The sequence below is a fragment of the Spea bombifrons genome, chromosome 10 (genome assembly GCF_027358695.1).
Source record: "Spea bombifrons isolate aSpeBom1 chromosome 10, aSpeBom1.2.pri, whole genome shotgun sequence".
Lineage (NCBI taxonomy): Eukaryota > Metazoa > Chordata > Amphibia > Anura > Pelobatidae > Spea > Spea bombifrons.
In genome coordinates, this window is record NC_071096.1 from 7574119 (window position 1) to 7587014 (window position 12896).

Sequence of the window (12896 nt, forward strand, 5' to 3'; positions counted from 1 at the left end):
TACCAATCTTTTCTACGGTACTGCCAAATATAGTGGCATTTTATCAATAGGAAATAGAATTTCTTGCTTAACCTATTCTCTGCCGGAGAGTAGCAAATCATGTCCTTTGTATTATAACTAAGAGGGGTGTTAGCTTACAATACAGTGTGATACATTCGAGCAACCATTCCAAAAAAGAAGGACTTTTTTTTTTTATTCCTAAAGAGGGGCAGTAGGGATGTATAATTACGGGGACAGAAATCTTAGTTCCATTCTGGATAGCTCAGTGTTGGAGATCAGAAAAATGGGAAAAATACATTAGGTAAATGAAAGAGGAAAGCATTCATTGTATACTCACTTTACAATAGGGTGATATGCGTTTAAATGCCTGGCACTCAAATGCCCTTATTTTGGCTCTCCTGGCAAATGTCCCATTTAATATGACTGCATGGAACGTTTCCACATACAGTGGCCAAATCGGGTGAAGATTGGGTGTTCCTTGAGCAGAACAGCCCCGGAGGGAAAGAATGGGAATGAAGTGCAGGACAAGGCACCCCCTAGAATGTTGGGAGAAAAAGGGTTAAATTATGAAAGGCAAAATTGTGGCAGGGAAAGGGTTAATACCCCAATAGCACGTGCAAGGGAGGGGGTAATTGAGCCACACTATATAAAGGGGCATGTGGGGCAGGGGTAAAAGAATTTTTTGCATGCCCATCCCTCCCCTATGTTCCCTCCCCGGGTGCTCAGGTTTGAGGCTGGTACGGTTCTAGAGTTAACCATTTATAGGTATGGTTACTCGTGGTGCACAGAGGTGTATGTGCAGGACAGTCCAGGGGCATTTGCCCCCTGTGAATCGTGTGGTCGTGTGGCTGCCGGCGGCAGTTCCAGCAGGGATACAGGTGGATACACCCATACCAGCCGGTAACTTAACCCCTTAACGACAATCCACGTACATGTACGGGGTTGCCGTGCAACGCGATAATGACAATGCCCGTACATGTACGTGGTAACGTTATTTGCCGTTTACCGCGGCGTTTTCGCCGCGATCGGCGGCATCGCGGTTTTCCTGGAAGCCTCACAAGTGAGGCTATCCAGGCAAACCAAAAAAAAAGGTTTTGCAACCTTCCGATCGGCGGTTGAAACAACAGACCGGCGATGCAAATCACCGGTCTGTTAAACACGCCCCTCGAGCCCGATTCAAATCGGGTAAGGGGCATTCCAGGCTGCTTCTACATTGAGGCAAGCCTGCAATGCTCAGGGGGGGGCTTCACAACCTCCCGATCGCCGTGATTCACAGTGAATCACGGCGATCGGTGGGTTAAACGACAGACCAGTGACTGAAATCACTGGTCTGTCAACCCCCCCCCCCCCCCGAACCCGATGCAAATCGGGTGAGGGGCATTCCAGGCTGCCTCTTCATTGAGGAAAGCCTGCAATGCTCCGGGGGGGGGGGGGATTCACAACTTCCCGATCCCCGTGATCGGTGGTCTGTCAATCACTCACCCCCCATTCCAGCCTGCCTCTTCATTGAGGCAATGACGTTTTTTAACTATACACTGAGGTTGTGTAGCCTCAGAGGGGGCTACACAGCCTCAGTGTATTGTAAAAAAAAAAATAAAAAAAAAAATTAAATTTAAAAAAAAATTTTTTTTTCAAAAAAAAAAATAAAAAAAAAAAATATATATATATATATAGTTACATGTAAAAAAAAGTCATGAAAAAAGTGCAAATAGGTATATATGTATGTTTTTTTTATACACAATTAGCGCTACATACAATTAGCGCTGTATCTTCCCAAAAAAATCCCACACGCAAAGAGTTAAAATATTGGCATTATAAATGCCCATAGTGTGCCTAGTTTTAAAAAATTATGATTTGATGGGGTAAATTGAATTGGCCGGCTTCAAAGATGTCCCCAGTATGGGACGTGGGCACAGAGTGACCAGATGTATAAATGGCAAAAATATACACACCTCACAAAGGTGGCCTTTTACCTCCCAAATAACCCAACAAACCCCTGCATGGGGGGTATCACTGCGCTCAGGAGATGTTACTGAACACATATTGGGGGGGTGTTTGACACTGACATATACCAGGAGCGGTACATTTATACCTGAAGTACAACGTGTGTGAAAAAAATACAAAAAAAAATTACTACCGTAAAGTTTGACAAAGGCTAGTGGTAGAATTAGTTCATGGAAAGGGTTAAAATACCAGCATTTCAAATACCTTGGGGTGTCTAGTTTTTAAATATATATGGTTTGATGGGGTCAATTGCATTGGCCGGCTTCAAAGATACCCGAAATGGCACATGGGGCAGAATGACTAACTTTGGGGAAAAAATTGTTTTGAAATAGCAAAACGCTACCTGTACTTATTGCCCCAAAACGTGCAGAAAAAAGCAAAAAAACATAAAAACATTGGGTATTTCTAAACTCAGGACAAATAGTCGAATCTATTTAGCAGGTTTTATCATTAGTTTTTGCAGATGAGTAAAAGTTTTTTGGTTTAAAAAGTGAGAGAAAGTAATTTTTTAACAAAAAATCACCATATTTTATCATTTTTTGTATAGTAAATTAGATGGTATGATAAAAATAATGGTATCTAAAGAAAGCCCTGTTTGTCCTGAAAAAAACAATATATAATATGTGTGGGAGCACGAAATGAGAAAGAAGAAAATCACAGCTAAACAGTAACACTGAAAAACGTTAAAAGAGCCATTGTCCCGCAATATACTACGAGTAAAAACCCCTATTGTCCTTAAGGGGTTAATTGGTTATAATTGTTATTGTTTGGGTTTAACGGTAAAAGGAATGGTATTAAAGCGGTTTATATACTGTGTCAAAATGTGTTTGGCAAATAAATGGTTAAGCTTAAAATTGATGTTAAACATTAATAAAGCTTGTGTCGCGGTGCTGTGGTAATATGTGGTCTGCAAAATTTATCCATTTATCCAAATACATGACATGAGTGGGGTTGATTAGGAGTTTTAAAATCTATAAGAAAGCAGCTACAACGGTATTCCAAGGGTGATATATATGATATATATATTTTTAATATATACATGACATACATACTTCATGCTATAGCACATACAGCAGACAAGAAACAATATTGCTAATTGTTTAATTTTAATGTTAATCAATGCAAAATTAGCATCTAAATGGTTACATTTATTTTTTTTAAATATGTATAAATATGTCATTTTTGCTTATGTTAATTTGGTGAATTTCATACTCTTGCAGTACTATATTTTGAACAGTGCTCTTCTTTTTTGTGAACTGTTTCTTACAGTCTTTATAGTTGTTTTCAATTTTTATTTCTATGGTTTCAAATTTGCCATTTTTAGACTCCTTTACTGTAGAATACTTTAGTTAAATTATTTGGGCAAATAATGTCATAAATAAAATATTTTCTTTTTTTTTTTCTAACCTCTAATGTTACCTTTTAGACTAATATTTGCCTTGCATTATATATATATATATATATATATATATATTTTTTGTTTTGTTTTCTATTTTTTTTATTATCGCAGAGAATCTTCAACCTACTATTCCTGAGAAATATTTTATAAAACCTTCTGATTTTTCACAATTCTCCATATGTAAAAAATCAATACAAACTTATGCTGAATGAAAGACAGTTACGGAAGCTAAGATGAAAGAGCATCTATAAGAGAGGGTGGTGGATTAATGTAACTGCCTCCCATCAGAAGGGGTAGAGGCTAATACAGCGAGGGAATTTAAACATGCGTGGGTTAGACATCAAACCATCCTGAATCTAAGACAAGACCAAGGAGTGATGAAGGTCTGAGTCTTACAGGAAAACCTAGATGGGCTGAATGTGTCTAATCTGCCGGCAAATTCTATTTTCCATAAAAGTGAAGAAATATACCAGTTTCTACATTATTTTATAAACCCAACTAATCAGAAAGCATCATGGCTACCTATGCAATATCGTAAAAAAACATAGTAATAAATAAATACATAATAAATACCGTGTCCACCTGTTGTGCGCCAACCAGCGCAATGGTTGACCGATACGTTGTCTTTATAATCACTTTAACATCTTATTAACCCCTTAATGACAAAACTCCTAAATGCATTGTTTTCAATGCGTTTAGGGACCGCCCATTGTCCTTAAGGGATTAAAAGGCCAAAGTCCTAGTTGAGAAACTAAACAGCTTTGTATCGTATGTAACCACACAGAAAGACATACGCCCTGTCCTTCTCACTCCCTTGTAACACCGCGACAAACACCTCAAAGTGTCCGGTGATCACTGGTGGCTTGTAGATCACGGTTCTCGTACAATTTCTTGAAAATTGAAACTTCAAAAAATTGGATACATTTGCATTTTAAAAATATATTTATTATGCAAAGTTTTAAAAATAGGTTCTGGGCAATATATTTGTATGTGGTTACATGGTTTAATAGGAGGCTCTCAACGTTGGGCCATGAGTTCCAAACCTTTCTTAGAAGTTGTTACGTACAAAGGGTTCCATCAAACAGAATTATAACAATAGTGACCCATAACGTAAAATCCCATGTTCTACGATAGAACGCTGTACCTCGTCTTCTGGACACCCCTAGTGCTTACAAAACCACAAAAAACAAAAAGGCACTATGTTTCAAAACCAAGACACATCTCAAGAAGAATGATATTAAAATAGTAGATGCTTTGTTTCCGACGCCATTGGCAAATACGACCTGAATACAAAAGAAATCCAACTCTCACCTGTTCTTTTCGTTCCGTAAGAATGCTTGGGCAAACACACATGATTTCACGATGCCTGGGGTTTAAAAAGCTGTGTTGGTTTGTATTGAAGGAATAAAGGAGGTTTTGGTACCGGTCATACCCATAAAAAAAACCCACGACAAAAGAATAGGAACTGGAAACCAGGAGGAGACGGACTGTTACTGTTCCTGGGTTTGCGAAAAACAGAAAAAGGTGGGTATGGTTATTCTTTGGGGCACATCCAACATCCCTAAACATTAGTGTTATGTAAATAAGAATGCCTAATTAAGGCTATGATTCTACTTTTGGGAGGTTTGCACGCTGGCAGTCCAGGAAAAATCTACCCAATATGGTTTGGTAGGAAAAAGAAAAATATATTTGTAAAAATACTGCTGATTAGGATGAAAAACCTGTGGCTTAGTTACTGAAGTTCGATACTAAGGAAATATCCAAAAATGTATATAATCAACATATAGCTAAAACATCAACTTAAACACCAAACATGGCACAACATTTTATATTTGGTAACTTTTCTTAGATATTGCCCATGTGATATTTATATATATATATATATATATATATATATATACTGTATAAAGTATATATGGTTCTATGTATAGATTTATAGAATTGCAAAACAATTGTAAAGAATGTCCAATATATGAATTATGAATCAGTTGCGGATTCTCATGGGTTAATAGTGTCACATTTTGGACACAGTATTGTTATTCAGGTTGGCAGGGGTTGCGGCACACCTTAGCCAGGTATTCATGGTGAGATTATTATGAAAAGCCACACTTGGCACAAGAATTAAAAATTTCAAGTTCACACAAGTCCTCGCTGGGATTGTCTCAGACGTTTTATGGGGACGTCATGAAGTCTTTTAGAGATTTGGGGGAATATAAGTTTGGTGACTTTGAAATGCATTGAGTATCTGTCTTGTAGCATAACACAATAAGTGGGAAGGTGACGCTTAAACTGGGGTCAGCCGGTACCTCTTATTCACCAGTACACCGAAGCGTTGGCTTTAGACCAATGCCTGACTCAACTTGTCTTAACCACAGAAGATGAGTACAAAATAAGCCAGCTGAATCTTCTCTTCTCATTTAGGATTTTGTCCTTGAACAGGGACAATCTCAATGGTTTTAAGGTCTTTCCTTCTCTTATACATTTGGCTCGCCCCACCATTAGACCAGGTCATCAGAGGACAGTAGTGAATGGAACCAAGTTATAGTAACATTGGGAAACTGTTTGGCTTTGGTGGGTCCTTTTGGTCAGGTTTTGACTTCTTTGTGGTGCTTTGGCATAAATCTTTGCACATTCTCTCTGTCCCTCTGTCACCCTGCATTATTTTGTAGGAGATTTAATTTTCTAAGATAAAATTTAGCTTATTTCTTTGTGTTGAAGAATATAAAATACAGATCCATGGGATACATTTCTCATAGGTAATTAAATCCAGCCTAAGAAATTTGATCTATTTTTTATTCTTATTTTTACCTTTATTTTGGCTTAGTCCAAAAGGCCTGTTAAGCTTATCTATCCTCAATGTGTTCTGTTTTTTTCTGTTTCTTTGTATAGTTATACAGTTCTCGTATGTTTAATTTAATATGATCCTGTATGTATTTACACAAGTGTTACTCTTTGTTTTAGTTCCGTTGCTTGTTTGCATTAGCCTCATGAATGCTATTCTTTTACCCTTGTTGCTTGCCACCTCTCTTACTTGTTTCTTTCAAACTGTACAGTGCTAGTCAGCTCTCCTCCCATATCATCTTTTTATTGCTCTTTACGATTTCTTTGTCATTGTTTAACCATCTTTGGATCTCCCTAATGTGATATCTGATTGAGCCATTTCCACACAGAACCAGTTCTTGGCATGCTTTGTTCCAGATTAAGATCAGTTTGTGTGGGTTGCACGTGGGTTGCATGTGAACACAATGTATGATGATCACCTAAAGCTGTCACTGGTGATTGATTCCTCATATTATCTCTGACCCGATTGCCAGCTTATATTTAGAATGTTTTTTTTATCTCCAGTATACCATGCCACTGTATAGTTACAAAATGAGGACTATAAATCTATGTTTTTGAGTTTTCAGATGATCTACTTTGACCGGCTCAATGAGATGTAGAATTGACCAAAGTGTGTGCTGTAAAAGCTCTATCACAGCTCCCATGTTGACAACTTCAACCCTTCCTCTAGCTACATCCCCAATTAAGGTGCCCCTATTCCCTGTGACGCGGCATTACTGAATCCTTAATATTTTAACATAAGCAGTATTTCTATAACTTGCAGATTCCTTGTTCACATGTAATAACAGGGACCAGGGACTCCTATTGCACATGGAGGACTTATTCTAACCACTTGAATTGAGTGGAAGTGGCACTGTCACAGCTGTCACCTCAATTAAATAAATAAATTAATTAAACCTACTGCTTGTGTTCTTGTTTGTTTGGTAAAATTGTTTTGGAGATATTTGGTTTAAAAGTATACCTGATGGTGGCCAAGATTAGTGGTAGAACCAACATTATTTAATCAATTTCCTGTTCCGAAGTTCTTTAGCATCCTCTGTCCCCTCCTTGACAAAGGCTGCCTGAAACAATCAGCAACAATCAGCAACTTAACAAGAGCCCCCCCGGAACTGGTTGTGCAGCCGCGAGATTCAAAGCGGCCATAAGATCGCCTCTGAAAGCCACCCAATGATATTTAAGCAGCCGGCGTGCATGCTCTTTGTCCCCCTCTTTGTCCTTGTTGAAGATGCAACGTGATGCTCAAGGGGGCAACCTCACACAGAAGAGTTCTACGTGATGTAGAGAAGTCAGTCACGTCGGTTGGGAGCAGTTTGGGGCATAAATGCACAAAGGGTGAGGGGGGCAGTAGCGTACCTAGCAGGGGGCGGCAATCCACCCTGGGTGCCGCTCATCAGGGGGTTGCCACCACGCCAGCACCCCTCCAGAGACAGTAATGTCCGATGCTAGTGGAGCAGGCTCAGTTAGGGAGATCAAAGATCTCCCTCTAACCGGCTTAAAGACAATCAAGGGAGCTGGAGGTCTGTTAATGTGTGAAAATGTTAACAATATTAACAATATGGATGACGTATTCATTGGGTTATGTAGTGCAAGGAGGATTGTGCGGTATTGATGTTATTTCCCCTTTTTAATTGAACATTAAAATAAAATAGACAGGTCGCATTGTTGAACAAGAATATAATATCCTCAGATACTTCCTTCATCTGGTTAACTATTCCTCAAATACTGATTATAAAATAGAGATATGTTTGTGCTTGTTCTATGGAAAAAATGCAAATGTTTGTTTAATATTTTTGTGCAAGTGTCCCTGGTATCAAAAACGATCTTGGTGAAGACCTCCCTTCCATTTCTACCACAGAGGGAAACATTTGTAGAAATCATAGAGATTAAATGTAAGCCTCCATCAAAAAGCTTTGAATTTCATTCTGTACACCCACTGCGGTGAGAGTGGTTTGGTCTGCTCTCTTCCGCTCCCTCTAGCTGTTCTCCTCTCCTTTACTCTGGCAGTCTGGGCTGAGACACAGTTTGCAGGCAGCAAAGGTACTGCCGGGGTACTGTATTTGCTCAATTATAAGAAAAATAACCATTGTCTTATATTGAAGGTCGTCAGACTTCAAATAGAGGTCTGACTACAAGACTAAGATCCAGACCCCCCGCAGCGCTGCAGGGGACCTGGATCCTCCTCTCCAGCAGCCGGTGGAGGTCTGTGTGATGCGTGCAGACAACCTCCGCTGCTGCTGGCACTTCTGCCCGGGCTTCTATGATGGAGCATCGGAGTCACATGACCTTCCTGTGCTCATTCATAGAAGCCCCGGCAGAAGTACCGGCAGCAGTACCAGCGGAGGTTGTCTGCGCGCATCGCACAGACCTCCACTGATTGCCACCACTACACATCAGGGAATCTGAAGCATGGGGAGAAGTCTAGGGAAGCACTGGTAAGTCAGGGAGGGTAAGAGTTGCATATAGGGGCGGTATAAGGGCTTCCTGGAGGCAGAGTGGCATTTAGGGGTTAAAAAGAATATCAGGGAGGCAGAGGGGCATATAGGGGTTAAAAAGAATATCAGAGAGGCAGAGGGGCATATAGGAGGCTAAAATGAGTATCAGGGAGGCAGAGTCGCATATAAGGGGAGAAGGCATATCTGGTTGCAAAGTGGCAAACAGGGGGTCAAGAGACATATCTGGGAGGCAGAGTGGCATATATGGGGTATAAAGCATTTCTGGGGGCAGAGTGGCATATAAGGGGGTATAAGGCATAACGGGGGGCAGGTTGGCAAATAAAAGGAAATAAAAACAAAAAATGCATTTTTATCAATCATAGTTTTTTTTTTTTAAATATGAAAAAAATAGTTTACATGTGAATATTTCCTAGTAAAACTTTTTTCTTATAGGGTAGTCTTATAGTCAGGCTTTTTCTTTTTATTCAAATTTTGAGGGGTCGTCTTATAATCGAGCTGTTGAGAATACATTTCCCATGACTCTGCCAATCTTGTATGTTGTGCGTTGTTGTGAGTACTCAATAACTGGAGCCACTATGTATTGGTGCTGCAGCTGCTGGTGAATGCACATCTCAGCCATCTAGCATGAGAATTGTAAAAAACAACACTTTGAGTGCCTGATGTTATCACAACTGCTGAAAACTTTCCAGGTCTCCAAACTCCTCTCCGGACTCAACAAAGGTAGGCAGTAGGGGGGAAGTAAGGAGGTATTGAGGTGGGAGAGGGGAGAGGTGGGACGGATATTTTGCCGCCCTGGAAAAAAATCCTGAAGATGCAAAATATTTTGTACGATATCTTTATGTTTTGGCTCAGCCTGGCAGGGAAAGCAAGACCTCCAAGCCTCTAAGGTACAAGAAGAAATTGAAAAGTGCACTAAAATATCGAAATCGATTCTCGAACAAGGTTTACTTTTTGGACTTTTTTGGCTTTTTTGAATCATACGTCTTCTTTGTAGTTTGTACATCATTTCAAAGTCTTTCCCGGAACACTCTGCTATTAAACCCAAACACTACATAATAATATAACTATGTAACTTGCCGTGACTTTGTTTCCTATTGATTATGAGGTTATGAAACCGGGTAAGACATTTTTGAATAACAATAGTTGTAAAGAAACATTTATCAATGCGCACATATGTAACGTATAGGGCTCTAGAACACAGCGATAAACTGTTTCTGAGCACACATGCTATAACACGTAGTATTTACCTCCCATTTAATGCCCAAAGATAACATTATTCCCTGCTCTTTGTGTATGCGTAGAATGGCCTCATTTTCGTTCAAGGAAATGGTAGAAGTAATTATGAATGGACTAAGCGTCCATTATAGAAATTAGGTAAGGTAAGTAGGTAAATATTAATCAAATATAATTATAGTTCATTAGCTCAATTAAATAAACGCTTGAGGATTAGAAAATGAAAGTAACGTATCAATAAGTCTTGAATATACTCTCCATTCTAAAACAGTACGTCGCTCTCATCCTTGTATAGTCTCTCAATATGTAAGTAAGAACCCGATCGCTATACAAGGAAGGACAATCCTATAAAGAGTTATAAAAACAAGTTCAACCCTTCTACCTATCCTTCCTGCTTTTTATCCACAAGTCATATCTTATCTTTTATTTTTTTATTTTTTTATTTTTAGACAGACGTGACAAAATGACATATAACGTAGATAAGTATAGTCGGTGCGTTCAGAAAAAAAAAATCCCGAGCAGAGAAAACCCACTGACATATGATTCCTCATTATTATCGAGAACCGGACAATAATAGCGGAAAAAAATCCAAAACATAGAACGTGAAACGTAACTACACGGACTTCAGAGATGGAGCTGGGGGGAGAAGAGATATGAGGTAGGTCTTATGAGTGGGCATTGCTGCTGACTAGGTTTAGATTATTTCTTTTTTGGAGGCATGCTTGCCATGTTTGTGTTTTTTTTTATAGGTATATGTGTAAGATCGGCGAAACTTCCTTCTCCGTTGTGATCTGAAATTTTAATTGGCTCTCCAGCTGTGTCGTGGTGAAATATCTATTTTGTTTCCATTCTTTAGCTATAATTTGGATGGAATGGATAAGTGCTTGAGTCAAGGGAGGCCATCCTAAATGGAGTAGTAAAGAGGCCGGGGAACCTGGGATTACTATATTGTCTATTTTTCTCAAATATAGAAGGATCTCTTCCCAAAACCTACAACATTTGATGCTCGATGTTTAACGTATACAGAATAAATATATAGAGAGCATCGGTCACTAGCTTAAGAACCATTTGGCGATGCTAGGGATAACCTGGTAACCTTGGGCTTGGTGGAGAGCTCTGCACGCTTTGCAGTAGTGACGATCCCATCCAACCTCTCTAACGGGTGCGTATTGAGATCTCCAATTAAAGTACTGCTTGTAACGTAAATCGTCTTTGTCCAGGTTTATCAGGAACTCGGCCAACTCTTTGGGGCTAGAGAAATCATCCACATGAATGAAGGAGTCAGAGGGCATATAACGCTCATAATTTTCCCGTGGAGCGCCAAGTACCACGGGGACAGCCCCCATGCCAAAGGCATTCCCCCACAGTTTTTCCGTGATATAGTCCTTGTGATTACAATTTTCAAATGCGAGGTAAAACTTATACTGTGAGATGGTGCTATAAAAATCTTCCCATCCGAGTGGCGTGTGATGTTTTCCGTAGACGTCAATCTGGATGTATTTCTTCAGGTCCTCATAGTATGCAGCCCTTCGAGTGCCCGGGTACCACATACTCACTACCCAGGCCACAAGTTTGGTCTTGGTAGGGATCATAAACGTTTGAGGGGTGTTAATAGGTTTTAAATAACCATACGGTATGACAATGTCAGAGTCGTGCCTGTATGTCATTGTCATGTTCATAAGGTTATCCAACATATTGAGATTTTCAGTAACTATGGGAGGCTCGATATTAAACCAAATCCACCGCTGATAGTGTGGTCTTGATTCTTTTGGTGGCAAGTGTTTGGAACGCATGACATCGTAATGATGTATTATCACGGCATCGGCATGGTTATAAACACTCCTGTCTGTGGTCAGGTTGCATCCGGAGATGCCATAAACCGAAAGGCAAGTGTTCAAGGGGAAAGGCTCTCCAAAAGGCCAGGTCCAGATAAGGATAAGAAGTTCACCAATCTCTCTGCTCTGGTTGGAATGCAGCGCAAGCTGGTTGTAACTTTGGTGCCTAATGCTGACGGCTGAATAAAAAGATCTTAAATTCCAGATGTACAGAAGTAGGATAATCACAAAAATGCAATAAAAAATGAAGTAATATTTATGAGCCATCTTGACCCTCGTCATCATCATCATTTGGGAAACACGAATGAGTGAAGTGTTGGTATCAGGAATCAAAGTGAAACGATCACCTAAAAAAAAAAAAAAATGAAAAGGAGAATATAACTAAACAAAATGAACATTTGAAATAAAAGTTTTCATCTCAATATTATTCTCTGGTCAACATTCCCTAGTAAATCTTCACATAACTTCCTATTTCTTATGCTAAGAATCCCTCATCTAATGTTATAAATTTGTTTCTTTTTGGTTCATTGTTAGTTTTATTTCATGTTTTAATATACAATTCTTCCTTGGAGGTTTCAGGTTTGAGAATTTAATTGTATTTTGTGAAGAGACAGAGTGACACCTCGGACACTGAGACATTTTTTATGCTCATTTTAACACCTACAGGGAGAGGGCAACATACACTATATGGACAAAAGTATATGGACACCTGACCATCACACCTATATGAGCTTGTTGGACATCCCATTCCAAAACCATAGACATTAATATGGAGTTTGCCCCCCCCCCTTTGCAGCTATAACAGCCTCCACTCTTCTGGAAAGGCTTTTCACAAGATTTTGGATTGTTTTGTGGGATTTTTTGCCCATCCAGTAGAGCATTTGTGAGGTCAGGGGCTGATGTTGGAAGAGAAGGTTTGGCTCGCGATCTCTGTTCCCGTTCATCCCAAAGGTCTGTGCGGCCGGTCAAGTTCTTCCACACCAAACTCATCCAACCATGTCTTTGCGGCCTACGCATGTGTGGAGACCGTGCCGGGAGGCCATCTTAGATTCGGATGCGCTCCGGGAAGATGCTGCCAGGAGGGGCTGCGTGGAGTCTCTCTGGCGGCCACAGCATTGGAGGAAGGTGAAT

General features: G+C 39.8%; 1 protein-coding gene across 1 annotated transcript; it reads right to left on the reverse strand.

The window, feature by feature from the left end:
• Window positions 1-10924: 10924 nt before the first annotated feature.
• LOC128467591 (4-galactosyl-N-acetylglucosaminide 3-alpha-L-fucosyltransferase FUT5-like) lies at window positions 10925-11948 on the reverse strand (the record flags this gene model as incomplete). Its single annotated transcript, XM_053449262.1, has 1 exon — window positions 10925-11948. A coding segment is annotated over one exon (966 nt), but the record flags the coding sequence as incomplete, so codon positions are not given.
• Window positions 11949-12896: the final 948 nt, after the last annotated feature.